A 27,762-nucleotide genomic window follows, 5' to 3' on the forward strand; every position below is an offset into this window, starting at 1 on the left:
TTTTATGTCAATTTTTCATTCTTTTTTCAGTTGCAGATTTTGTCTCTTCAGATTCACCATCTTTTATTTACAGATTCAAATCTTTTTAATCTTTTTTAATGTTACTTTTTTTCCACTTTCATATCTTTTGTTCACTTTCACAGGCTATTTTTTGAAGAGATACTCGGAGAAATTATCCCAAGTGTTAAAATTATGGGTAATTGTTGTAACATAGGGGCATACCTTAGGGGGAACTGACTAAAGCTGGAAGTTAAGCACAGGACTGGCAGAGTGTACATTAGCCGGCATATGTGGCTACTGGCCAGTGTCACATATTGTTGTCCGGCAGATGAGTACATGAAACGGCTAAAATGTCCAGTAGAAAACATGACAAAATTGATAGGAACAAAAATCGGTGAATTATTTATCGAGAACAGGGTACTTGGCAATCGCAACCAGACTCCATTGACAAAAACAGTAATTTTACTGAGCAGAACACACAAGTTGCTGGAGTATCCGTGCCTCCATCGGCTAGTTTGTTTGTGTTATTGTGAGACGTTCAGAGGTGGGAGAAGTATCCAGATCATCTAACACAGGTTAAATTAGTCCCCCTTTCGGTTACTCCTAGAATAAGCAAACACAGCCTGAGTTATTTTACTTGTTTGATCAAATGGTTTAAGTTGACTTAAACTAAACTAACTAAAGCAAAATTATTGTTTTTGTTAATGAAGTCTCGCTGCAATTGCCAAGTACCCTGCTGAAAAAAGGAACCGTTTATTTGTAGTTCGAGTACAATGATATGTTTTTCAAGTTTTGACATATCTTTGTCAAATTAAGGAAACTTTTGGCCCTGATCCCTTCCTGTCCGTGTAGGAGAAATCACTTGACTGAATCAACATGATTATGTGCACCAGCTGCGTTCGCACATTTGTTACTACGCTGATCCTGATTAGATACAGTACTGCTGCACACATTTTTAAAATGTGAAATATTCCTTCCAGATGAGAGAATTCTGGGTGTACAGTACAGCTAAACGACCACTAGGTGGAGTCAAAGGTGAAGCAGCGACCATTTCTTAGATCATGAAGTCTAATGTAGGTTGATGATGTAATGTGAATTCCTGATATCACACCTCCAACTATGTCTTAGGGTGGCAAATACAGAGAGAAGGTATCTAAGGTGTGATTGATGGTCTTCTGATCGTGTTTGATATATTTCTTTCAGGGAGGAGTTAATTTGCCTGCTCTGCCTTCGGATTTTGCTTTCATACTTTAAAATTTGATCCGGTATTGATGTGAAGCACAGCACAAAGGCCGAATCCAAAATATAATGTATCCTACATTTGGTCACATCAACTTCTTTTTAAATGAAATCTGATAAAAGCGATATTCATAAACTTCTTGAGGTAAACAAATCTTTGATAAATAAAACACGTCAGTCTGATTTCCCAGTGTGAATCCTAAGACGGTTCAATCATCCCATTAAATGCATTATCATCGCACTTTACAAAATACTTTGGAAAATGTCATAGTCGAGTCACGATTAATGGAGGTATGTCTGGAGGTATGAGTTTGAGATGAATCACAGCAACAGAAAGATGCTGGCACCCGAATCAATAAGTGTGTTCAGTGGCTATAAAATCCACCTACACACTGAAAGTTTTAGTCTCACACGAGGCCTTTGCAGTGGGTGAATATGTTAGTCACAGGGGACCTTTTACTGCAGAGTACTTTAACTTTTCATGGATTTGTTCTTGTACAACACTGGTTTACACAGCAACATGAATGTTTGTAGACCTCTACGTTAGTCACATAGAATACACACACGGGTAGTTAAATTAAGAGTAGGTACTTAAAGCAGTTTTTGTTTTAAATAGTGGGATTTTGCCTGCAGAACTCAGTTATAGCTTTATAATCCATCAACTGAAAGACACTGAGTTACATCAAGGAAAAAGACGCTTTTCTGTTCGCTCCTACACACTGAAAGGAACCCACAGTCTTGATCAGTACGTTAAAGTTGCTTTAATTCCTTTTTTTAAAACATTTATTCCAGGCTGAATGATATCATTACCACATTTTTGACATGTACATCATTACTATCTTAGTTAAACCATCAGAAAATAAAAACAGCCATAGAAAACATTGTTGGTCCGTCACATCTGGACAGAGGTGCATTTGAAGTCCTGTTAATGCCACACATACACATCAGCATTACTGACTCTTAAACATCAGCATATCCGACTGAAAAGATCCTAGAGAGCGTCGCCCAGGAATTCAAATACAACTTTAAGTCAGGTGTACAGACGACACTGGAATAGTTTTATTAAAACATTGCAAGACAGAGAGTCATTCACCATTAATAAGAGAGGAAAAACGCTGCTCTTGCCTTTATTCTCCTACAAAACAGTTAGCTATTATTTTATCTTTAAAGTCTGAATTTTACAAGACAGAGAAAAATTAAAAAAAAACATGTTGTGATATGAAGTGTTGTAAGAGTTAAAAAACATTATGAAAGGCCATTAATCAGTGACTATAGTCCCACAGATCTTAACATCGCTTGCATCGATGGTGCAAAAAGAACACTGTAAAGTACTAGACCATAGGTAGCACTGTTACCATAACATGGACATTTTTCTTCCTAGTAAATTCACACATGTAAGATTGTCTCGCTAATACGAGAAGTGGTCATTGATTAATATTAACATATTAAAATGCTGTACAGGAATGGTGGTTGGAAGGTGGTTTGAATGTTAGGGCTCTGCTCACTTGGCTAAATACTAGCTTCCAAGGTCTCTACCTACTACATCACCCATAATGCAAATGGCTATCAGTGTGATGTCACAGTCGTGGGAGGACGTGTACTTACTACAGCTCTAGAGGTGGATGTAAACGGGACAAATGTTGGGGAGAAATGGGGTTTTTTTTTAATAAGAAACTATGGTGTGTGTGTTGAGTGTGGATGCCTGTACAGCATGTGTGTGTGTCTATGAGGGCATGCGAGGCGTCCGTATAGAAATGACTCAGGCTAGGTAGGCTGGCCCTTGCTTGCTGCCAGTCAGACACACTGATCACTGTACTTACACACAGTAACACTGAGATAGAGCAATAGCCAATCACGCTGCAGAGATGTCACACACACGGGTTCACAAATACAGTTTTTACACACTGTACAGAGAGCATTAGAGCAGGAGAGGAGGGGAAAAACCCACTGGCAGTGTCCCAGGCAGTTTTACTTCTCCATCCTCCTCACAAAGTCACCTTGAAGAGAACTTGTGCTTGTGGGTACGACAAGAAAGCAAAGGAAAAAAAAAATTAAAGAAAACTGAAGACCGCTTTAACAAAATAAAAGCACGGGAAGAAAGAAAACTCTGCAGGAGAAGAAACAGAATACTAAAGTTGGTCACAGTATCACATCTCAAATTTCATAAAAACATAAAAAAACACCCACTTTTCTTGATTTTACACACTTCTATATAACATTATTTATCAGGGACATGTTGTTTTTTTTTTTTTCCTCCAAGTTTTGGGACACAACTTCCATTCAGTGATGACGGAAAGCTGTTTACATTTTTAATGCTTTTGTTTTTCATATTCCTGCTCACATCCCTGAATGAAAACAAAACATTAAAATAATAAAACCTTTTCCTCAGCTCCGGTCGTCCTCTGGGAGCTTGACTTAGCACCTGGCAAACATGTAGTCGCAATTCTCAGTGAGTCTTATTCCATTTCCATTCATCGTTTTCCTTTTTCGAGTGTCTTTCCCGTTCCCTTATTATTTACAGTCGGGTTTGGAGGGGTTTTTGTCCCCCCCCCCACTTTTTGTGAGACATCTGGAGGCAGTAGAAGAAGAGGAGGACAGAATCAGGCATCCCTCATTATTCAGAGTTTTTTGGCACAGGTTGAGCCTTCTTATGTCCCTGGTCTCTTGCTCCACATCCTCAAATTCAAAATAGTTTTTCCACAAGAGGATTCCTGGCTCATATTCAGAAATGCATTAATCGGTGCTTGTACTGTATGTGCACGTAAACAAAATATGGAGAGAGACACGGACACAAGTTTTCAAGCTCATGATTCAAGTCTTAGTTAGACGATAATGTTAAGATAGAGAGAATGTGGATGTGTTGGTACTGTTTCTATCTAAACATGGCTTTCTGATTCACTGGCTTATTATTTATACACATGTCCGACCGTCTGTGTGTGAGATACAGCAAAAATTTCCCATGATAAACACGCAGCACACCACATTTACCAGTAATGATTCAACAGTCTACTTTTCATGAAATCAGAGTAAAGCACACGTTTACTATTTACAGATCTGTACAGTGTGTGTGTGTGGTGTGTGTGTGTGTGTGTGTGGTGTGTGTGTGTGTGTGTGTGTGTGTGTGTGTGTGTGTGTGTGTGTGTGTGTATTTACTTGTCTGCGTGTGAGTGTGTGGTCTGTATGTGTACGTGTCTGGGGAGTTGAGAGTTGAGAGGTGAGAGTGACGTAGTTGTCTCCACTAGGGGGCAGTGTACAGATCCCAGTGGAGGAGGTGGAGGAGAAGGAGGAGAAAATTGAAAAGTAAAAGAAGAAGAAACCGGAGACTGGCGCCGAGGCGCTTTAACAGCTGTGCATTGTGGGTATGAGGGCTGTTACATCACAGCAGAGGCAGAACGAGCAGAGGAGTAGAAATTGTGATCTGATGCGATGGGCTTTCATTTTTTTGATAACTGTGGGAGAGAGGTGAAGGTTGACCTTCAAAGTGCAGTCTTTTGCTGAGGTGCTTGGTTGCGGATTTCCTGGCTTGCTGTGCTGTTTCTGGTGAACCGGTCGGTGTTGGTGAAATTCAGTGGACCTTGACAAACTGGGGTCCTGTTGGTGCTTTAAACATAAAAGCTCAGCTCTGGTGGAGCTCTGGTGAGCGCTGAGTTGGAGCTTGTCACTGGCTGTGAGAACTGGAGGATTCAGGCAGTACGGGGGTGCACTGGTGCGGATCTGGTCTCTAGTGGACTGAGGACTGTGGGCGGGCAGCGGGGTGAGGCCGGCTAGCCGGGTCCAGTTGGTCGTTGGGAACGGAGCGTCGGTTCTGGTCCGGTCGGTTGGTGGCCAAGTACTTGGCTCTCATACTGGAGGTGTACTGAAGAGATGGAGGAAAACAGGAAGGAGGGGGTGTAGAGGGTGAGGAGAGTGAAGAGAGGTGGGTGAGAGGGGGAAACATGTTGGGAAAGAAGACAACCAGAGGGAGAAATTGAAGTGGGAAACAATTAGGAGCAGGAAGGAAGGCAGAAACAGGGGAGAAAGACAAGACAAGAAGAGGAAAACATGTGCAGATTATGATAAGCCTTATATACACCGAGGAACGAAAATTCTCAGTCTCACAGTTAAATAATGTGATAGATAGATAGATAGATAGATAGATAGATAGATAGATAGATAGATAGATAGATAGATAGATAGATAGATAGATAGATAGATAGATAGATAGATAGATGTGTGAGTCACATGAACACACACACAGATACAGCAGAAATACTTTGACCAGTCATTTGGACAGCCGGGGGGTTCGATGATAACAATCATTCACTATATAACGGCTGATTAGGTCGGGATGATGTTATTAAATTGTTATTAAATATAAATTAGCAGATGTGGTCCATTTTGTCAGTGGTTTGGAGTTAGTGCTCTAGTTCTGATGTAGAATGGCAGGTTAGCCTGGTATGAGTTAGTGGTCTCCTGTGAGCAGCTAGCTAGTTCCTGTCGGAGGTTGTCTGGGGTCCACCTGACTGCAGACTGATGACAGGTGAGCACTCTGGCACAGGACGGCGTCCCGGTCGACAGCCATGCCTAAGAATGATGAATCGTGGCCATTCTGGTGGTTGCTACAGTTTGACAGTGGAGGTGCGAAACATGTGCTCCTGTGACTGTTAAATGGCGAAGGGTGAGGGGGCACAGAAACAGAGGACACATACACCTCGACAAGAAAATGCACACATAGACACACTGTGGGGAACAGGAGGGAGGAACTTTAGAGGTTTGGGCTTTTTGTTTCAGCTTCACTGCAGGATACAGAGCAGGGAGTGTATCCTAAAAGGTGTTCGGAAGTAATACAGTTGATACTGCATGGAACAACATCCACACCTACAGGCCCAGCGGCATCTTGTCAAAGCCAGAAAAGCCAGAATATTCATCCTGTTTGTGCTTAAAACAAGATTTGCAATTCAGACATCTGGAAGACCGGCAGAAATGTGTCTTTTGGAATTGAAGAAAAAACTTCTTCTCTCCTAGCTGGTCATCTGTTATATAATGTGGTCTACGAGTTCTCCTCACCAGTCCTTTTACATCAGAAATAGAGGATGACTTTGTGTCTAACATGACCCAACGCTTAGGCTTGTCAAGAAAATCTTTTGATGCAAGTGCAAACAACAGGCTTCTTTTCAAACGTCCGGTTATCCCAGGCTGCCAAAATGACCTTCATAAAGACGATCCATGATCACGCTCTAGTCTGAGCACAGAGTACACTTGCAGTGGTGTAGGGGTAGGGGACTACCTTCCAATATCCACACTAGCATGCTATAAAAGCATCAGACATGATACGATTTATCAACACCGTTCTTCCTTCATTACATACTAAAATGATACAATGCCATCTTAGTGGGTTCTGCGGACTGGAGTATTTCCCAGCTGCGCTGTGGGTATTGGAAGATAGTGGAGGGAGAGTGTGTTCTAGAAAGTGTGCACTTACAGAGGGTGGAGGGGACTCCCTGCCAATCAGGGGGGTGTTCTCACACCGAGGGTTCTGAAAGTTTGCGTTCTGGCTCCTGCATTATAGAATAAGAGGTTACTGCATGTGGTCACCCTGCCACTGGTGCTTAGTTGTTGAGCTGTTGATCTGTGGTCTGCTCATGGCTCGACATGACTCTCTGACAAATGGATTAAGTCATAACTAAAACTCAGGGACTTCAGCTTGGTGGTACCATGAGGCCAGGGGTTAAAGACCACTGCCACAGTCCAGCATAGTCGACATTCTTTCTTAACAATGCTTAATTGACAAATATATAGTCCCACACTAGGGCACTGGCTCAGTAAAATAGTACTTTAGTGCCTTAGACACATTATTTTAAAAAGTAATTTGTTTCAACCATTAAAGGATGTAAAAAAGAAGATTTTTAAACATAAAATGTTCATTCATTAAGCTTGAAATATCTGCTGTAAACACAATTTAATAGAAGGACTGATGTTTTGTCTACAACAGTGCAGCTGATGGCTGACGTTAACAGTCAAACAAACCTCAGGTAGAGATTCTAAATTCCTGAAAAAAACTGAAGGAATATGGTTCAACTTAAAGCATAGCGCCCACAAGGAAAGTGTCCACAGTTTTTAAACTTCAAATGTATGTCAAATGTATTTTTACCCAAGTAGCATAACATAAACAACACACAGCATTCATTGTTCAGTATTTAAAGCTCTGTTTCAGTGAGATCTTTATACTAAAGTTGGTTTTCTATGTTTTGGTCCATTAACTATAAATGTTTAGTTTACTTTCCTGCCAAATCCTTTTCCAAAGTATAGGTCTACTGTAAATTACTGAACTCATTTCCTGGGATGACGTAAACCTGGTCCTTTGGCAGCAGGTAGTCTTCCTGCTGTCGGCTGACTCTTCTTTTTAAATGTCAGATTTCACAAGCACAACAAGGAAAAATATACGCTCACAGCTGTATAATCATGCAATGATAGCTTAACGTCGTCTAAAAACTAAATACAAGCAAACATTCACTGTAAGGGGGTACTTATCTCAGGCTATTATGGTATGGACCAAAACTGACTATCTGGCTATACTGGAAGAGAATAAATCACTCTCTATTGTCGCTCTATTGTATGCTTTTGGAATACAATCACCAGCCTTGTTAACTCAGAGGATTTGTTAATGGCCCAAAACATGGAAAACATGGTCCTTTAATGGTCTAAAAAAAAAGTCTAAATGCCAAATGACTTTCAGAATAAAGGTTACTGTCTATTTTCTTATCTCTTGCTGCAGGATTACAGTTCTTTCCTTAGCAGCAAAAACCCCATTTTACATGATTAGCTCACAGCTACAATACTATGCTTGTTTCTCTTGTGTTTTTTTTTTTTTTTTGCTGTATTCAGAGAAAGCAGTCTTGTGGCAAACTGTAGCAAGCAGGGTGAAAGTATTAACTTCTGCTATGGCAAGTGCAAATCAGAATTCTCAGGTTTTGTGGAGTGATATAAACAGGCTGGCTGATACAGCAGGCAGCCATTTTTCTATCAGCATCAAAACAAAGGCTAGAGTTGGAACGAACTCACTGAGTGACAAATATTGCTGACAGTGTGTCACAAAGGACATGCGAGCCACACATAGCAAAAAACTAGCTATTCTAGCTTCCAGTATCGCAGGCAGTGAGCGTCGCTATGCTGCTAGTCTGGGTCACTGGGGTGGGAGGGGCGTCAAGCATCAGCTACCTATGGCAGGCAGTGTATTTATCCTGCTAGCCTCTAGCTAGCGGTGGGTGCTAACTCACATGTATTCAGTGACGGGGGCATTGCTGACAGTGTGGGCTGTAGCGGGCAGGCTAGCTTCGCTACCGTAGCTGGAGCCACAGCTGTAGAGACTGGGCATGTGAACGCGGTACAGGTTATCGTGCACACCGCCCCGTGAGGCACCCGACTCGTCCTCTCCATCTTCCTCATCCGTCCTTCAATTGGTCAGGGTAAGGGCAGGGCACGAGAGGGCATGATGAACAGGAGGGGAAAAGGTAGAGGGGAGGGAGATCCGAGAGAGACAACAGAGTGTAAACAAGTGGTTGAAGAGGTGGTTAGGAGAGGGGAAGGTGTGCTATGCGGAGTCCCCTGATACAAAAGACTGAGTAAGGCCATGCCTTTAGCCCAAAAGCAGCTGGACAAGAAGAAAAGGAACATGGGCAGCATTCATCTACAAAACAGGTCCACCACAAGAACAGTACAAGTCTCTAATATTACTACACAGCCCAGAGTGGACCCATGAAGCTCTTTTTGTCTATTTGTGGTTACGTAATGTTAGAATGTATGAAGATAGCACACTCTGCGATATTCTCAAAGTTCTCTTCAATGTAGAAGCATGCAGTCATTGTCGTCATGCAGCCATCCTCTAAAGAGAATCCACTCCTGATAATTACTGTCTATTTCAAACTGTCCAAACAGAATCAAATGTCAAAAATCAATTTTCTTTAAAGTACTTCATGCATCACTGAGTGCTCCATCAAACTTAAAGCAAAAACATCAGGAAAAAAGGAGATAATATGGCTGGTTTGGGCAAACCATTTTCAGACATAAAATGGTCAGAAATGTAAAACGGCCGGCAACATAACAGAATGAGGCATCAAATAAGATATGTGCTGATTTGGAAGTTGGATCTCTGGCTACAGAAATGTACTGGATTCTATCATGTATGGGTCAACCACAAAGTACATGCATAACTGTATATGCAGATCCTATTATTAGGACTATTTTTTATCTTCTTTGTTGTTTTTGGGAGGTCTATACCAGCTGTCCACATACTAACACAGTCCCATCAAGCTGGTACTGTTTCATAGAAGAGAAGAACATTTTGCAGGGCCCCCATGTTAACAGAGACAAAAGGCACAAAAGAAGTTACTGCCCTGACTGGCCACCAGGTGGAGGTGTTTCACTCAGGCAACCAAAAAGAGAGCTAAACTGTGCAGAACATCAAACAGACTCAGCAGTTGCAACACAGTCAGCCTTAATAAGCAACCAACGGCATGAGCAGTTATTCTTGCTAAGTTCAGGGACATTGCGGATTATTGTTGAATACCTGCTGGGCCGTGCTTTAGCATTGAGGTTAATTTGCACCCAATAAACAAGCGTAAAACAACACTATTATGGCACGACTGTGTTTCACAATTCAGATCGTTCACTGGCGTGAAACCCGTCACTGCGTGTATAGTTTAGAGCTCTTAGCACTGATGTTTTTTTTTAACCAAAGAATTATTTCGTTGTTTGAATGGCTATTTGAACGGGCAGTTCATTGGACCATAGGGTCGTTTAATTTCCTCAATATCCACCATCATTCGCTGAAGCCCAAAGCATTTCCAAATCAGGACAGGGAGAGAGGAGGAAGGGGCGGAACAGAAGGAGGAAGTGTGGCACAAACAAACAAACAAATAAACCAAAAAATAAAAAATAAAAAGTGATGATAACACAATCTCACACAACAATGGTGCTCCAAGTTCACAGCGGAGAAAAGAAAATGAACATATGTACAAACATAGAAACAAACAATCAGCCAGACTGGCAGTGCTAACAGCAGACAATAAAATAAACAGAAGTTGCAGAGAAAAAAAAACTGGAGAGATGCAAAAGACAAGCAGGGAGAAGTAGGATACGACAGCTCAGGAGGCAGTTACACTTAAAGAATGACATGCATGGGGACCGAGAAGATTCTTTATTTGTCTTTCCACTGTTTTCAGACCATAAGATGAATTAAATTAGACAATTAATAAGTTAGAACTAGTAATATGTTAGCTGTTAGCGTGTAGATTAACTGAAGAGACAGTTGTAGGAATGTTAAGGTTTGTACGAGTCGTGTGTGTTTGAGAGACTGTGTGTGTATCTGTGTGTGTGTGTGTGTGTGCTACCTCTTGCCAGGCCAGGTATGTGGCACACTGCACACGATGGAGGAGAACATCAGGGCAGTGACGAAGGAGAAGAGAACCAGGTAGATGAGACCCTCCACGCCGTCATAGCACAGCCCAGTCAATGCCTGAACGTAGTCCTGCATGAAGAGGTCGAGGAGAGTAGTCAGCTGGGGGCGTGACGGATTTGAGGAGTTTTCTCCTCTAACGCAACACGCAAAGTGACTCACCATGTGTAGGCTGCGGCAATCGACCAGAGCCGTCAGCTGGTGAAGACCAACCTCAGTGGAATTCAGCACGGACTGGATTTGCTCCAGACTCCCCTGCACACACGGAGCAAAGATCACACACGCATTTCACATGCACACACACCAGATGAACACGTGTGCTTCGCAACCGCCACTTTCACCACACTCCCACTAATGCAAATCCATTGGTCCGTGAAAATAAAGACCTACAGATCATTGCAGACACAAGCGCACAAACCTTGGTGTTGGCATAATCGCGTGTTGCTGATCTCAGTAGCTCTGCCACGTCGTCCTGCATCTCCACCAATGCTTTGTGACTCCCTGACAGCCTCTATAAAACACACACAGGTGACACAAATAAAACACGCACACACACACACAAATGTGTCTTTTGGTGATTTAGCGGCTTTACAGGTTTGGGCAGGTTAATGAAGGAACCAAAGAGAAATGTACTCTGTAAAAAAGCCAAAAATCAAAAGAATGACTCCAACAAGAGGTTGAAGTTACCTGCTGGAAAGGGTTCACCTGGCCAGAGCTGCACCTCAGGTAATACTGCAGTATGTCTGGAAATGTACCAATAAATACTTATCAACATACATTTAAACTTAAGGAAAGGAAAAGACAACTGTATGTAAGACTTTATGAGTGCAGTATCTCTACATGGAGGCATAACTCTGTGTGTGTGTGTGTGTGTGTGTGTGTTTTACAGAGGCAACATCTGTGCTCTACAGAGCGGAAAGAACTGACAGACAACAGAACTCATTAGATGAGTGAAAGGAGGGAATTGAGGGAGGGAGAAAGGAAGAAAGGGAGCAATTGAGAGGTAAAGAGGGATATAAAAAGATGAAGAGAGAGAACAAATCAGATAATGGTCCTCAGTGAAAAAGCAAAAGTGCGCTTTGAATACTTTTGTTTTTTTTTTTATTTTAAACATCTGGGGCGACCAGGGGGAAGAGCGAACAGTGTGTGTGTGTGTGTGTGTGTGTGTGTGTGCAGGACTGCTGATGCATTGCAGTCATCAGAGTAAGAGCTTTTAGATCCCAGAGTGTCAGTCAAACGCAATCCCCTCGGATACACACTCACACACACACAAACTCACACACTTGTTTCTTAAAATAGAAGCCAACATGTCAGGGCGAGATTCAACTGTCAGTGCTGAAACTTGAGTCGATTCAAGATGCTTCTGCTTATCTGTGAACCTGCAGAATCCGCCTCGGAGCAGACCACAGACCTCTCATTCCTTCCTTCTCCATTTTTCAGAATTTTAATAATAATGTTAATCATACATTATAAAATTTTTTTCTACAGAAGGGGAGGGTCTAGAGGAGGGTCCAGTTATAATAAATCTGCGCAGTTGGGAAAAGGGAACATAATCTTTGCTTTTTTCCAAGGAGATACTGGATTGTTGCCCTTCTATAGGCCTCTAAAAGTCTTAAAATAAAGCAGTGTGTGAGAAAAAAATTTGCCTTTGGTCGAACTGCTCACAAAAAAAATTGACTTATCCTGTGGCAAGTGATTACATGTAGGCGCTGTTTTGCTTTCACATTCACAAGCCTGAAGGTTTGCGAAACCCCTCTAAAACATTAAAAAAAGGCTTCCACAGATCGCTGATTCTGTGTGTTCTTGTCTGCATACCTTGGTTGATGACAGCGTTTTCCTTGGTTACCCTGGTGATGTAAGTATCCGGGGAAACGCAGAAGTCGCTGGCGGACTGCGAGAGGGAGAGCACACATCAGGCTACAGTAACATCCACGCTGCACAAACTGGCTCGAGCAGTGGGAAAAGAGATTACATCACTGCAGAGCCAGAGACCTCGGCGGTGTTGCCATGGTTACACTTACAACAGCGACAGCCAGTTCCAGGCCGAGAGACCCCCAGCTGATGATGAGAGTCAGAACGCCCAGCAGACACACTCTGAAGGACAAACAAAAACATATTTTTAAAGTCAAGATTCAGCTTTACTGACGTGGCAGGCATCACGCAGCTTCGACAGACACGAGCTCGGAGTCTAGAAAGGATTTTAATCGACCAATAGGAGCAACTTTCGAGTCACGATGCGACGTGGCGTACCCAATCAGAGTGCCTCTAGAGTTGCGTATCAGGCCGAAGAGCACAAGAAGACAAATGAGCACATCAAACAGCAGCAGGCCAAGGTACCCCAACCACCTGTGGAAATACAAATTTACCTCAGTGTTTCATACACATACAGATACACAGAAACAGCCACAAAGCACAGGGTGGTCAACGTCTGGGACTGAGCTAATCAACCCTTTAACGTGCAACATGCGGGTCATCACTCGCTAATTATTGGTAAATATTTACTTAGAAGAAGTGGTAGAATACACTCTGTACTGTAATGTAAGAACGTCACACCATAACTTTTGCTGATTCCTTCTGAACAGGTCATCTTTCAGTTCGATCCAGCACAAAAACTCATACTTGTTAGCACTGACCTGTAAAAATCAAAAGTCTCCGTCTTGCTCGCCAAGTCCTCCAGGGAAACGTCAGTATTGGACCAGAAGGGAACATCGACCATCAGCCTCACCAGCTCATCCAGCTGTCCCTGCAGCTTTTGGACGATGGACACATAGTCTGTCTGGTCCTGGAAGGCTGTCTCCAACTGGACCAAGCTCTCCTCCACTGTCTGGTTTAAGGCGATGGCGCTGTCTGACACCTGGACATTGATGAAAATGAAATTCATTGAGATGCTGCCATCAGACACGTTTCTCATTTGTTTTATTGGACTGTGAGGAAAAAACTGTGACGACACAGCAGGTTAACTCACCAGTTTCTCCACCCCGGATACAGTGCGGTTGGCATGACGGAGGGAGTACGCCAAACGATTGGCTCCATCGCTAGACTCCCCATTTCCGTAGAATCCTACAGCAATGCCAGCGCTGTGAGGCAGAAAACAGGACGTGCCAAGTGTTAACACAATGATTAATTCAACCATCAGATGGTGTCAAATTAATCAATATGGATGAATGAGCTCAAAAATAGCTATTTTCCCCCTCTTTTTCACACGCACAGACACATACACGCCCAAGCACACACATGCACAACAAAACTGCAGCAAAAACAGTTATAACATGCAGTTCCTCTGGTAACCAGCAACAGGCGGCGCTGAGCTCTTTTCTGTGGTGTCACCCTTGGGCCTCAGGCGAGCACAGGACTACCAGGGATGATTCACACACACACACACACACACAAACACAGTGTGTACACAATAATTGGGTCACCAGACCGCACATAATATCATCCTTCTGCAGCTCTGCGTCCACATTCACACATGACACATGCTACAATATATGAGGTTCTTTGCCCCAGCACCCTTTCTCACAAACCCCAGTACTTCCTGACAACACTCACACCACAACTAACCCCCCCGCCTGGCCAAAACCACCACTTGCACCTTTCCACTTTCCACTTCATCAAATTCAACCCTCTTTCCCCACATAGCCCCCGCTCACCACCTCACTCTGTGAAGCTCTCGTTAACCCCTCCTTTCTCTTTGTGCACTGTGTGTGTACATGTGCGCATGTGTGTGTACGACTGCACTCTTTGTACTGCTTACGCCTCTGCCTGCACACTAACATCAGGCAGGTTATAGATGGAAATTTATGGCCATTGTTAAGGCAATTCATTCAAGCCCATTAGATCTTGAGTAGCCCCGTGTTACAGCGGCTTTAAACACACACACACACCATTGTGTAAGTGTGTGTGTTTCAGAGCTTTACAGTGGACTTTATGTATACATGCGACATAAAACAAGCAGTACAGACAGAGGCAGGCTTTACGACAGGAACAGGACAGAGAGATTAATACAGGTGACACATTAATGTGCTTTTCATGTTGATGTAAATATCTTCTCTTTCAACTGTCCATTTTCCCACCCATCTCTGTCTGCCACCATCTTACTCCATCCTCCATGTCATCTTGATAACAGTTTAACATCTCCACTGCCTCATCCTCCTCTTCCTCTTCTTTTCTTCTGCCACCCATTCTCCCTCTCCCTCTCCTTCCTCTCTCCAGTTCCCTTCATCCGTCCTGCTCTCCTTCTCGCTGGTTTAATACCTGCTGCTCCTATCAGGGGATTTCATGACTTCATTAACCGACAGCTTAGGATACGAGACATAAAAGACAGTAAGGCAAAAAAAGACAGTAAGTTCAGAAGTCCGGTAATTAGGTAATTGACAGGGACGCATTCGACATCTTAGCTCTTATTGAGAAAAAAAAAACCCTCCCACACCCACACAGAAAAACACGTGTACACCGCTAAGAAATCGTTTTTCCTTTGAGAGACAGCAACCTACTCTGCATGATGCTAACTCGGAGAGATGAGAGTGCTGCTTTAGTCTCTGCTTCAGTCCATTTTCAGCTGAAATGGACTGACATCGTAACGCTAAAAATGCTTTGCAGTACTTAAACAGGCACTCTAAAACGCACTGAACTGGAGAGAGTGGATTAGATAGTGTAGGTTGCACTCGGTCAAAATGGGGTCCACGACGAGCCCAAGTCCAAACCAGAATAATTTACCTGAATGCAAAACAAATGCGTCGGCACAACCCAACAACATGTCTTACTCTACACTCAGGAACAGTGGATCCTAAACACATAAAAAGCTGTTGCCATGTAAACAGGTGGCCTAACTCCACTGCAGTGAGAAGATATTACGAGCAATATAAAACTGGGCACATAGTAATGATGATTTTTATGGATGCACGAAATCTGTACAGGATTTCATACTGATTTTAATTAGCATGCAGGCACTTTGGTCATTAATGTCATTTCAATGCTGGATTCAAATTCCCTACTAGCACCACCAGTAACCAGTCACCAAATCAACCAGGACTGAAATCTTAAGAATTACAACTTTAACTAATTTCCTTATGATTGTAAGAACACACTAGAAGAGCAGCTACAGAGTCGGGTCTCATTCCTGGGTCACTTTATATAAAGATACACACAATCAATTTTAAGCAGTTTGATACACATATTTTAAATTAGAGGAAACGCGAACACCAGCATCAGTTGAGCAGATGCAGTACTTGTCAAAAGTGTCGATACTTTTTTGATATCACATGTTTGAACAATATGATATCTGCACTGCACAGTATCGAAAGTACCAAAGTTATAATTAAAATAATAGTTAGAAAAAAAAAGATCCCCGAGGCTGCACACATATTAACATTATTACAAATAACCAAGTACCGCATGTGCTGGTATGTGTTCACTGACTTGTTCTGTACCAGTACTGTGTTAGTGTGTACAAGATTCTCCTTAAACAAAAGCATTTTACTTAAAAAAGCACAGCCTTTTATCCAGTTTTAAAATTTACAAAGCGACAACTTTACTCTGAATTGAGGAATAGGAATCAGTATTGTTAAAATCAATAAATGAATCATTTTGCCCATAAAATTAAGAGAAAAGTAGAGAAAAATTCCCACAGTCCGAGGTTGCATCTTAAAATTACTAACCCATAGATATACTGCATTTACTCCTGAGAAGCAGAAATGTTTTGAGATTGTTTTCTTATTGTCTTCACTTAATCAGAAAATGAATAAACCATGAACTGACTCCCCCTTACAGCAGAATCGTAATCCTAACACAAGACACGGCAGCCTCGATCTAAACACACTGCACCTGCACACACATGGAGGAAGGCCATGTGTGGCTGGTGTCGTGCCAAAAATAAAATATGATGTCATATTACATTGTGGACAAAGAATCACATGAGCACACACACACACACACACACACACACACACACACACACACACACATATACACACTTACAGCCACATCAAATATTCAATAAGAAATATTATAGCTAATCATAAAATATTAAAACCTGCAAAAAACACTCTTCAGCACTGAGTCACGCAAACACACACACACACACACAGACACACACAGACATAGCTCGCTCTGACTGTATAATTCATTTCTAGTCTCTGCTTCAAATCTGCTTCTGTCTCCATGGCAACCTTTCTAGGCCAGGGAGAAGGCTGAGCAGAGAAATAACGGAGGGGGGGCTGGCAGAGACGAAGAAAAGGACAAAAAAAATGTAGAAAATATCAGGAGAAGAGAAGGGGAAAGCATTGAGAGGGCGAATGAGGAGGACTAGGTTACATGTTTGTGTGTGTCATTTGTGTGGCAACAAAGAGCAGAGTCCACACAGCCTCAGTATCTGCGGACCGCCCTGCTGCCGGGTCGGTCGGGTGAACGATCTCAGAGTGTACACACAACCTTCAGAGTCGGATAAACACAAACAGTGGAGTGTAACCACCTGGCTGGTGCCCAGTTCCACCACATGGGAGTTCATGCTTAAACAAGACCGAGTGGACTCAGTGATGGCAGACTTGCACTCATAATGGAGAGAACAACAACTGTTGTTGTTGTTGTTGTTGTCGAGTGACGACTTTGCAATACGCGGACTGTACCGCATTACATGTTGGTCGAGTTTTAAACGAATTTCAGCTAAATAAAATGTGAAAGCGTTCATATTTTGGGAGGATAATACAAGATTGCCAAATAAATTAATCTGTTGTTGCTTTCAAGAAAGGATGGCATTTCTGTTTTCCTCTTCCAGAAGGAATTTGTTTGTTGTGATCCACCTTCACAATGCAGTCTTCTTATCTGCTGCAGTCGTGATGGAGACGGCTGCGACACGCAGCAACGGCTCAGCGTGTTAACAGTGAAAATGAAACTTTTGTCTGAGGCAGAACAAGCACAAACAGGTGCCACAACACCTGTTTCCTTCAAACTGCACTGCACCTTCTCCTTTTTCAACATGCAAAACTACTCATTTGTTTTTGCATTTCTGGAATGTCCCTAGTTTTAATGTTCGAACTGAAAATGTGCACAATAACAGGCGAAAAGAAATATAACCATTAATCAAAGGACATTTACGTTGTCATGAGTGATACGGTCTGTACGTGATAAGTGAACAACAGAGCCAGAAAATCAGTGTCAATCCTCTCCACCAATCCCCAAAGAAAAGCTACAGTCTTCGCTTCAGACGACAGGGCACTTCCTTTAATTGAGAAGATTTAGAATTACTTAAAAGATCAACCCTTACTAACTCAAGCACTCTTAACAAAACAAATCTTTTCCTCCACAACCACAGGGGAGAAGGGGTTTTAAACGCCTTCAGATACACATGGGTTTATTTTCGGCGTACAGAGGTGTTACAGTTCCGTGGGTAACCTCTCACCTGCAGACAAGCGTGGCGATGATGACGCACCAGGCGGTGCAGCAGCAGTCAGCGCTGGGCTGCTGGGAGTGCGAATGGGAGTGCGATGAATCGTCACTCTTGCGTCTCCGGCAGCAGAGCCAGAACGAGTAGAAGAGGAGGAAGAGGAGGTCCAGGCCCAGGCACAACAAGGCCACGGCGCCGAGCAGCAAAATGGACTGGCAAGAAGAGGGATTGAGAAAAAATGAGGAAAAGACATTTATGATTTCATAACAAACTTCATGCACTTTTTCCATCAATGTATGAACACAATTCCTTCAGGACACAAATTTATCATGTTTGAATGCGGTTCTCATCACATGGAAGGGGACAATTTAGGAAGTGGGTTAAATACACAGGAAGCAGACAAGCTGATATGAGCAGAAAGCAGATAGACAGACACCACATGATGTAGTGTTTCAAGTGTAGGCAGACGCACGCAGACAGAACAACTGCGTGTTTCCTTACTGCAGCTACTTGATACCAGAAAATAGTGGCTGTTAAATGGACGTTTGATGGATACCATTAAAAACACATTTGCACACCATCAAACACGCACACCTTCATGGGCTGAGCGGAAGCTATGCTGCTGGGGAGCTGCGTGCACTGGAGACCCACCACACAGATCAGACACCCTCTAAAAGCTTTGAAGTGTAAAAGAAGGAAGGGGTGGTGGGGGGCAAACAGAAGGAGGAGTGGGGAGGGAGTAAATTTGGAACAAAAATATATATATATAAAAAAAAGAGAGAGAGAGACAGGCTGAAGAGACAGAAAGGGAAGAAGATGTGAAAGAAGACGACTGAAGTGAAAACTAAAAAGGGAGAAATGGATGAAGACAGAGACAAGGGCTGTTACAGCAATATGCCTGGAACTGCTGAAGTTTTTTTTTTTTAACCACACACACACACACACACACACACACACACTCACACACACACACACACACACACTACAGTGTTAGTTTTTCCTTCCCCTCTGGGGGTGTCTGGAAAACTCATTGTTCTTCAGGACCATGGAGAAACAAAGGCACATTTCTGGAGAACCAAAATCTTCACCTGCTAGACTACTTACAACAGACAAAGAATTCTGCTTCGGCCAGATACATAGTGGGATTTTGGCGACGCCTCCATGGATTGATAAAAATAAATAAACCTGACTCCACCTCCAGATCTTCACAAACTTCCTAGCTTCCCAGGCTTCTAAACAGCTGTTTTCGGCGCTGACCTCAATTCTTCCTTACTGCCAGCCAGCAATTTCCTCACCCTGCGGCAAGTTGTGCACCTCTACTGTAAACATACACAAGTGCCAAAACTGACATCATATTCAAAAATCCATTAATTCTGAGCTTTTATTTTTTTGCTTCCTGTCTCAAAATATAGTAGGGATGCCATCTCAATGCTAAGCATAATGTGCTGGGGTCTCCAACCCGGGTCCTGTTCCATAAAGCTCACCAAGTGCAGACACTTGACCTGAATGATCCTAACAAATCAGTCAGGGCCAAAGCAGCGGCCTCATGAGGGTCATTTCAAGTTCATGTAATCAGACTAATTTGACACAGGTTCGAATAGTTAAGATAAGCGTGTGTGTGCATGCTATTCTAAAGCAGCCAGAGGAGGTCGAACACAGATCAAATCAATACACTGTGGTAAACAGCAGCGGTAAAGAGAGAACAGTGATGTTCACAGCCACCGAGCAGCACTGACGACTAGAAACATACGTAGAATTCAAATAACTAATAATAACCGAACACACACAAAACCAGAGAAAAAGCCTGAAGGTGTAGGTAGATGTGCTAATCATTACCCTGTTTTCTAGTAGGTTGTTTTTAATTTCACTATTTTAATTTAATGAAAATGCATTGTTTGAGGTACTTATTTATAGAGCTTGGCTTGAATCATTAAAAAAAAACCTAAGCACATCTAAGTTTACTTTTTGACATCCTGATAACCTGTTCAGGTTACCCACCTGCAGTCATCCCCTCTGCTCTATACCCACTTGAGCCACTCTTCACCAGATTGTTCAGTTTGCCAACAAGCTAGTGCTGAGGCCAAATTAAGTTCTGGTTTTGTGATTCCAAATGTTGCTTGAGTCTCACTAACCCTGTGTTTGCCTCAGGTTCATAATCCTCCCATGGTCTCTGGCTTCCTGCCTCACCAGCTCAGCTCTCTCTGCCTGCTGCCCTCCACCGTGAAGTCGGCCTCAGCTTTCCCAAACGAAACTGCACTTAAACAAGTCAACGTGCTAACATTTGCTAATCATCAAGCTGATGGGACTGTGATCAGTTGTACAAGTCATTACAGTCCACTCTCCAGAGACCACGCACGTCTGTACAAAATTTCCTGGTAATCCATCTTACAGTGAAACGGTGGACGAACTGACTGACTGCCATCCCGAGAGGTTTGCTGGCCACGGCTGATACGTAAACACTGTTATCCCAAAATGTGAACCGCTGCTGTGCTTATCTGTGGGATGTCTTCTTACCCCTGTGACGATGTTTTTCCTACGAAATTCTGGGAAAAACGGAAATGTCAAAGAAATGACTGTTCAGACTAACCAGCCACATGACGGCCAGCTGATATGTTGTCGCCAGCTTGTCTTCAAAGGCACAAATCTCTTCCCACATTGAAAAACAATGCAGCTTAATAAGGTCAGCATTTCCAAGTGAAGTGTGAACGGTGGCAGATGTATAATCAGGCCTGCAAAAAGTATTGCATCCAATCTGTCCAGGCTAGTGGGTCACTAGAACACTACAGTATATGATTCAATAGGATGTGACCTGCAGTGGGATAATGTGACATCTGCAGGAAGAGAGGAGGGCTAATTTTTGAACAGCAGTTCAAACCACAACTCTGAATCCCTGCTGAGGCATCGATGCACTTCTACTGCATGAGGTCTCTCAGCCTGCACCTGGCAGATACAAATTACAAGCATTACAATAACCTTAAAATATTCCCACTGAAGTGACCGTGGCTCTATCCCATTACAACTGGAATTACAACTTGTACGATAATCGCAAAGGAATAATATGTTACTACTTTCTCATGGGAAGCAGTCGGTAAAGCAGGGATGAGTGAGAGAAAAAAATCAGCTCATACTGACTGGACTTCTTTTCTCTAACAGAGTGAGAAATGTGGTCCTAAAATAATAAAAACCACATTTCATTGTATTTCTGCGATGGAGATGTTCTTGTCATTATGGCAAAATTCTTAAGAATATTTTTGGTCAAGACCTCACATTCAACCAACTGCTTCCGGTGGTAAAATAAGGTCAATGTATTGGCTCCTTCTGTTGTTGCAGTCCTCTTGCACATGTCACCATGGTTTGTTGTACACCCGATCATTTCTAATCAAACCGCTTGAAGTTGTTGCCGTCTTTGGAGCGCCTACACCACAGAGCCAGAGGTAATTTTGCTTCCACTTTCGGCCATGTTTGTTGCTGTCGTGCGTAACGCCGTTAGGTCAACAAATCAAAATTTTTTGTATCTTTTTACACTAAAAATTCAATGGTATTATTATGAGCAATATTATATGGGACACTTCTATACAGAAGATAGAAGATGGGGATGGGAGGAGGGGGAGATGAGCTCTGTAGATTCCTGGTCCCTGGTATTATCCTGTGTTATTATCTGCAGGCTTAGTTCCAGAGTGCGCTGCGGTAAAGGCGCACCGCGTTCCACTAATGCATTGTTTGATCTCTCATGCCTTTACAATTAACGTCAGGGCTTAAACCATATACGACAGATTAAGCGTTGCAGAATGAGAATGAAACCTCACGCTAAACAACCATGGATGTTTTCATGACATCAGCCCATCATAAATATAACAGAAAGGTAAGAACAACAGGGGCTGCAGTGTAATCACTGGAAGTAGACTAGGAAACAGAGTATAAGTGTGACACACTCTGGCTCTATATTCATGGTTCTTCATAATCAAGAAAAACGCACACGGAGCCACTTCTTCGAGATGGACAACGCGCCTCCACTTCGTCCGCTGTGCAAGAAGTAAATTCCCATCACAACTTCACAAAACTCAAGGTAATTTCTTCAAATAACTATGAGAGAAATTTTTGCTTGATAAATAATTTTAACATTTACCTAATTCATTAACTAACACTGAAACTACATCAAAGCAGTTCATAGACAGTAATGAGAAAACAATTGATCCAGGACTGTTAATGTCTGGTATGTGGGCTTAATGTTAAACTTCTAATCTGACTGAAGACCAGGTCTCTGCAGCCTCTTTGCTCTCCTCCCACTGTGTATGATGGCCGCTAGATTAACAGTTTGGCTGACAAACCATCAGAGCAGATTAAGCATGGATCAATTAGCTACTAATAAGCATGGTGAGCTGGGCTGTGCATGTGTGTGTGTGTGTGTGTCTACTTAGATGTAAGTGTGTGTGTGCATCCATGCTAGTGGAGATCAGCTTGCAGGCTGGAGGAGGGGCTAAATGTTAAACGTCCAGGCACAGTGATCTACTTTCAATCTGTCCATGTAAGTGTGTATACGTGCACGCCTACGAATGTGTGTGTGTGTGTGTTTGAGCTGACAGGATCAATCACTTCCACCCCAATGAGCTGTCCTTGCACTCTCCCTGCCTGTGTGCTACTGTGTAGTTTGGCCTTGCCTGCTATCCTCTCAACTACTTTCCTGAGGCGCTGACTGACCTCGAGTTCACTCTCCTGATATTCACCTGCGCTACAGGGTCAAAGAGCGACCAAAACACTAACGGCAAAATCTGTACTTTGTGTTTTAATCTGTAGACACACAAAAAAGATGCAAGAGTGGCACCTTTTGTCATCTTTGAGCCACTGTGATCCTTCTCAAAAGGCTATGAGATAATGTCTTCCACTGTGCAAACTGCAGCACACTAGTCAAAATACCAATTACAGTCTTATTTTCCACAGCTGGGAATATATGCATGTGTCATTACAGGTCACATGATTCCTCTGTAATGTTCTGCAGCTGTTAAACTGTGGCTGGTAGCTGACTCTGCGATTCTGCCATCATACAAACAGGCGAAAACACACACACACACACGCACACACCACAGATAGACAAGCAAGCTATTCCAATGCCTTGCAGAACCTCAGGATAAGAGCTCCTATTTCAGCTCCTCTGGAAAAAAATAAAACAGTTTTCTTGCAGAAAGTCACAGAGTCAGCATCCCCCACAAAGTCAAAGTCATCAGAGACCAACTGCTCTTGTGAATGAATGCTAAACAGACTTTTTATTTGCTTAAGAGGAAAATCATTTGCATAAGAGTGAAGAAGAACCTGAGTGAGTGAGTGAAGAAAGTTTTGAGGGGCCTCAGCGCTCAAGAGCTGAATACAAATGAACCTGAGCCAAATCACATCAGAAAGAAAAACACCACACAGAAGAATCTGTCTCTATTGTGTGGGAGTGTGTGAGTGTGTGTTGTGCTGTGGTGACGGACTCTGCGCACCAAAGGACACTGTGTAGGACCTTGTTTGTGTGTGTGTGTTTCTCAGCTGGATGAGTGGATGCATGAAAGCCTTTGAGACAGATATACTGAGCCAATCTAAAGACGGGCTTCAGCGAAAGAGTGAAAGAAAGAAAGAAAGAGAGCATTCTTTCACAACAGACTACAGCCCCCCCTTCCTTCCCACCCTCTCTCTCTCTTTCTCTCCCCCGTCACTCCCTCCCTCCTCGAATCCAATTCAGCCTCCTTCTTCTTGTTCTTCTCACCCTCTATGACTCCCTCTCCCTCCTCCGTCTAGCCAGAATTAATGATTTCGCCCTGAATAGAACCCCTATATTCACACACACACACACACACACACTATAACACACACGACCCCTGAGGGAGATCTGTGACCTCACCTCGACAAACAAAACTAAGTGCTAAATACGCACTGACACAGAAAGTGAATGTGCTGCATGTGACATATACAGCATAAATACAGCGTAATATGTATAACTACTGTACATATAAATGATGTACAAACAGACATATGATCATAGTGCTGAATGCTCAGTGACATAGAAACTGCCCCGTCTGCTAAAATATGTCAGGATGTAATTAGTCTAAAAAAAAAGGGGGGGGGGGTCCCTTAAAATTCCAGTGGTCACACACATTGACACACACACACACACAAAGGCTCTTAGTGAAACGCTGAATAGCTTGCAGGAAGTGGCTATTTGGCAATTTAGAAGCACCTCCCATGGCTCATGGAGCCTTCTCTCTCTCCTCTCGCCTCCAATCAGTCTCTTTTTATCTTTCTCACTCCTCCTCCTCCTCCCTCCCTCCCTCCCCGCTTTCCCCTCCAGTTCCCATCTCCCTCCCTTGTTCGTGGCCGTGGGTGCCTTCCCACGCTCAGCTCTTGAACTTGCACGGCCTCCCTCCTCTTGAACATGTCAGCAAACTACACTGAAGGGTGACTGCAGTGCATGAAATGTGTGATTCTAAACAATGCGTCTTGGCTTTTGCATGAGCTCGCGAGGATGTGTTTTCTGGTGCAGAGACCTGAAAGTCACCTTGTTTTAGGATTCAAATGAAATGCAGAAAAACTGGGCCAAAGCCCCCTCTTTGAGATCGAGCTGCTCTCTAAGGCAAGCGCTGCCAACTCACAGAACAACTGTGATTAGTTTCATGCTTTTAACTAATTCTGCTTGTTTTTCCTACTAAGTTCTTTTTTAATTAATCATCACTCCAATAAAATACCAGAAAACAGTGAAACATGTCTATCATAACTTCCCAAAGCCCAACTTTATAAAATACTTACACTCTTAATTTGTTATCAGAATAGTTGGCAATCGTTTTCTGTCCGCTGACTAAATCGCTGATTCCCATACATTTTGTCTTGTGATCTTTGGAGAGCCAGACAAGCAACATCCTCAGCACTGATTTCATAAATGTTTCCTTCTAAGATTCCCTTATTTAACTAATTTTTTTGAGTTCTAAAAGGCAAGACTTCAATAATCTTTATAGCCATTATGGGTCCCCATGTTGGGTACTACCTAACTAATCAAATACTATTTCTGCACCACATTCACCCATAACAATGATGGAGAAGCTTGGTGTCTGGATTCAAGGACATTTCGCTCTCTCTCTCTCTCTCTCACACACACACACATGCACACACACACAGAACTGATCGATGCAGGAAGGGAATCCACAATTCTGTGGTTTCAGAACAGCCTCAGTCACCACTTGGCCACTCTGGTGTGAAATTACAGTGTGGGAAGGTGGCAGGAGGTAGGACGATAAGGTGATGCTGCATGATGTAGAGAATGATGAATTCTGAGTGGGAGGTAATTATTCCCCCGTACTTGGTCTTACCTTCTGGTACTCGGAGTCCTCCGGTCTGAAGTCACTGCTCAAAACCTGGAATTCCATGTTGAAATGGGGCAACCGGTGAAGTAGATTCACCCACCAAGGCGGGGAGTAGTTCACTACAGACGCCATCCTGATCCAGCTACCTGCCGGCTGTCGCTTCACTCACTTAACCCGATTCCTCACTGGGACACTGGAGAGAAATTTAGGACCACTGTGGGTTAACAGGGTGCAGAAATGACTCCAGAAATGACAATTCACACCACCTGTCACGACGGGCAGAGCTAGAAATGTCATATCACCAAACATATGAAGCAAAATGAAGGTTCAGCATCCACAGTCCTTGCTGCTAATACTGTTTACCACCAAAATTTCAAAATCTGCTCGCACCAGCTGGAGTATCTACTGATGGGTGACATCAATAAGAGGCAAACTTGATGAGTTATCAGTGGTTAGTCACCACCAAAACATGTCAGTAAACACCAACATGCCAACATCTCACACGCACTCCTTCACCACTTTATTAACATGACATCATATAATTTTCACACAGTAATTTGCTTTTTTCCCCCCATCTGCACTGACTGAAAAGATTTCAGTGGTGAAACACAGGAGCACAATGGACTGGCAGTTCAGCCTTTGACACACCTGTACACACTGAATGTGTACAACACTGCAATATGACACACTATTTCACTTCAAGTGAATAAATATGATCATTTCCGCATTTCAAGGCGGGGTTGTTTTGTTTTGGTTTGTTTGTTTCATTTCTGTTGTATTGTGGGCTACTGCCTTGTAATAAGCAAAATAACGAGCCTGAATCATAATAACCGCGGGCACCTGTCATCCACACCCTCATAACAAACATTAAATGCAGCTCGAGGAGGGGTAATATTAGAATTAATATTAACCAGTTTTAAACAAACATTAAACCCATGCTGTATGTGAACATACTGTACATAAATTAGCTTCATAGCACGACAATAGCGTGGCTGACAGCTGCCTGGCATCACTCAATTTACGCCCATACGGCAAAAACACAGCATCCCTAAGATAAAACGTGTTGTGAAGGGTGAAATGGCCGTTGTGTGAAAACCCCACACAATCACGACTCTTTCTGTTACACTGCCATTACTGTACCAACACATGCAGGGCAGCCCGGTCGAGGGTGTCCTCGTATATTCAAGCCGCAAGCCCTTATTTGTTCTTACACGTTGAGCGCATAAATTGTTAGCAAAACCCGGATTAGCTAACGTTAACGCGCTTCGTCCGTTAAAACTACCGCAGTACTCACAGAGTAGTCAAGGCAACGAGGGGGAGAAAAGACAAGAATCCGCTCGTGGGGCTTCACGTCCGTGGACGTCAAAGCCCCAGCGTTTAAACGGGGGTAGGGACCTTGTTACCACCTACCTGGTGAAGCCAAAGCGGGTGCAGACTCTCGTTTTAGTGTAGGCTTGGGAGTCCAGGCCGGCGTATATTTCACCTATTGTCTTCCCAGCTCCGGTGGTGGATTTGAACCCCACAGCCGTGCGCTGCTGCCGCATCAACGCGGCCGTACCGAGCCAGCTGCGACGACCGAGTCGGCTGCGGTCCCAACCACATTGAAAGTAACGGAATAACGGTCACGTTTCATCGAGGCTTCCTTGCTGCTTTGACTACCTTCAACGAGAGCAACGGCGCTAAGGCAGATTAAGGGTTAAACTCGTTGACCCGCAACCCAGTATCTACTGTTTTTATGTTCACCGACTGACGATGCGGTCGTTTTCTGTCCTTCTCCTAAACCATAATGGTTTGTGTTTGTCTGCGCTGTTCCCACGATGACCGTCGCTTCGGTGCGTTTAGCGGCTGCGGCTCCTCAATTGGATGATATTGTTGGAGCGTGAAGCAAACACGGTGTTGAAAAAGCCCTGGAGGACGGGGCTTTGCGGCAGCTCCGGCTCTGCAAGTGTGTGTGTGTGTGTGTGTGTGTGTGAGAGAGAGAGAGAGAGTGAGAGAGAGAGAGAGCAACTGCGCAGAGGCTTCCCCCTAACGTTGAACTGATGTTACTACGTGTTGCAGTTCGCAGGTTTGCACCTCTCAGCCGTAACATGAACTCCACTGACAGGTGAAGTGAATAACACGAATCGCCTTTTAACAACGCAATGTTCTGCGGGGAAACCTTGGGTTCCATGCAACCATGTGGACCCTCCCATCTCCTCACCCTCCCCTGCCCACACACACACACACACACACACACACACACACACACACACTGGAGGCACCACCCTCAATTTACACCATAAAATCAGAATCAGAATCAGAATCAGAATTCCTTTATTAATCCCTGGAGGGAAATTCTTGTTTCTACAGACAATTGCACATGCAGTATTCCAAACCAAGAA

At 43.3% G+C, this 27,762-nt stretch overlaps 1 protein-coding gene and 1 long non-coding RNA gene across 4 annotated transcripts; one reads left to right on the forward strand and one right to left on the reverse strand.

The window, feature by feature from the left end:
* Positions 1-1,984: 1,984 nt before the first annotated feature.
* Positions 1,985-27,348, reverse strand: LOC124049327 (protein tweety homolog 3-like). Of its 3 annotated transcripts, none has more exons than XM_046370836.1 (15): positions 26,792-27,348; positions 25,388-25,574; positions 18,069-18,265; positions 13,638-13,749; positions 13,306-13,526; positions 12,923-13,018; positions 12,694-12,766; positions 12,488-12,563; positions 11,360-11,415; positions 11,091-11,183; positions 10,835-10,927; positions 10,608-10,744; positions 8,496-8,669; positions 6,701-6,776; positions 1,985-5,095 (listed from the first exon to the last, which is right to left on the reverse strand). In XM_046370836.1, exons 2-15 carry the CDS (start codon positions 25,511-25,513, stop codon positions 4,961-4,963), a joined length of 1,665 nt encoding a protein of 554 aa, XP_046226792.1. In that variant the 5' UTR covers positions 25,514-25,574; positions 26,792-27,348; the 3' UTR covers positions 1,985-4,960. The 3 variants fall into 3 exon arrangements, with proteins under 3 accessions (XP_046226792.1, XP_046226801.1, XP_046226810.1); XM_046370845.1 differs by lacking the exon at positions 26,792-27,348 and adding an exon at positions 26,522-26,652; XM_046370854.1 differs by lacking the exon at positions 8,496-8,669 and having other exon boundaries at positions 26,792-27,346.
* On the forward strand, positions 19,616-21,252 carry LOC124049343. The gene is made up of 2 exons (XR_006841389.1): positions 19,616-19,865; positions 20,202-21,252. It is a non-coding gene; the product is annotated as an uncharacterized LOC124049343 (long non-coding RNA).
* Positions 27,349-27,762: the final 414 nt, after the last annotated feature.

The sequence above is a fragment of the Scatophagus argus genome, chromosome 2 (genome assembly GCF_020382885.2).
Source record: "Scatophagus argus isolate fScaArg1 chromosome 2, fScaArg1.pri, whole genome shotgun sequence".
Taxonomy (NCBI): domain Eukaryota; kingdom Metazoa; phylum Chordata; class Actinopteri; family Scatophagidae; genus Scatophagus; species Scatophagus argus.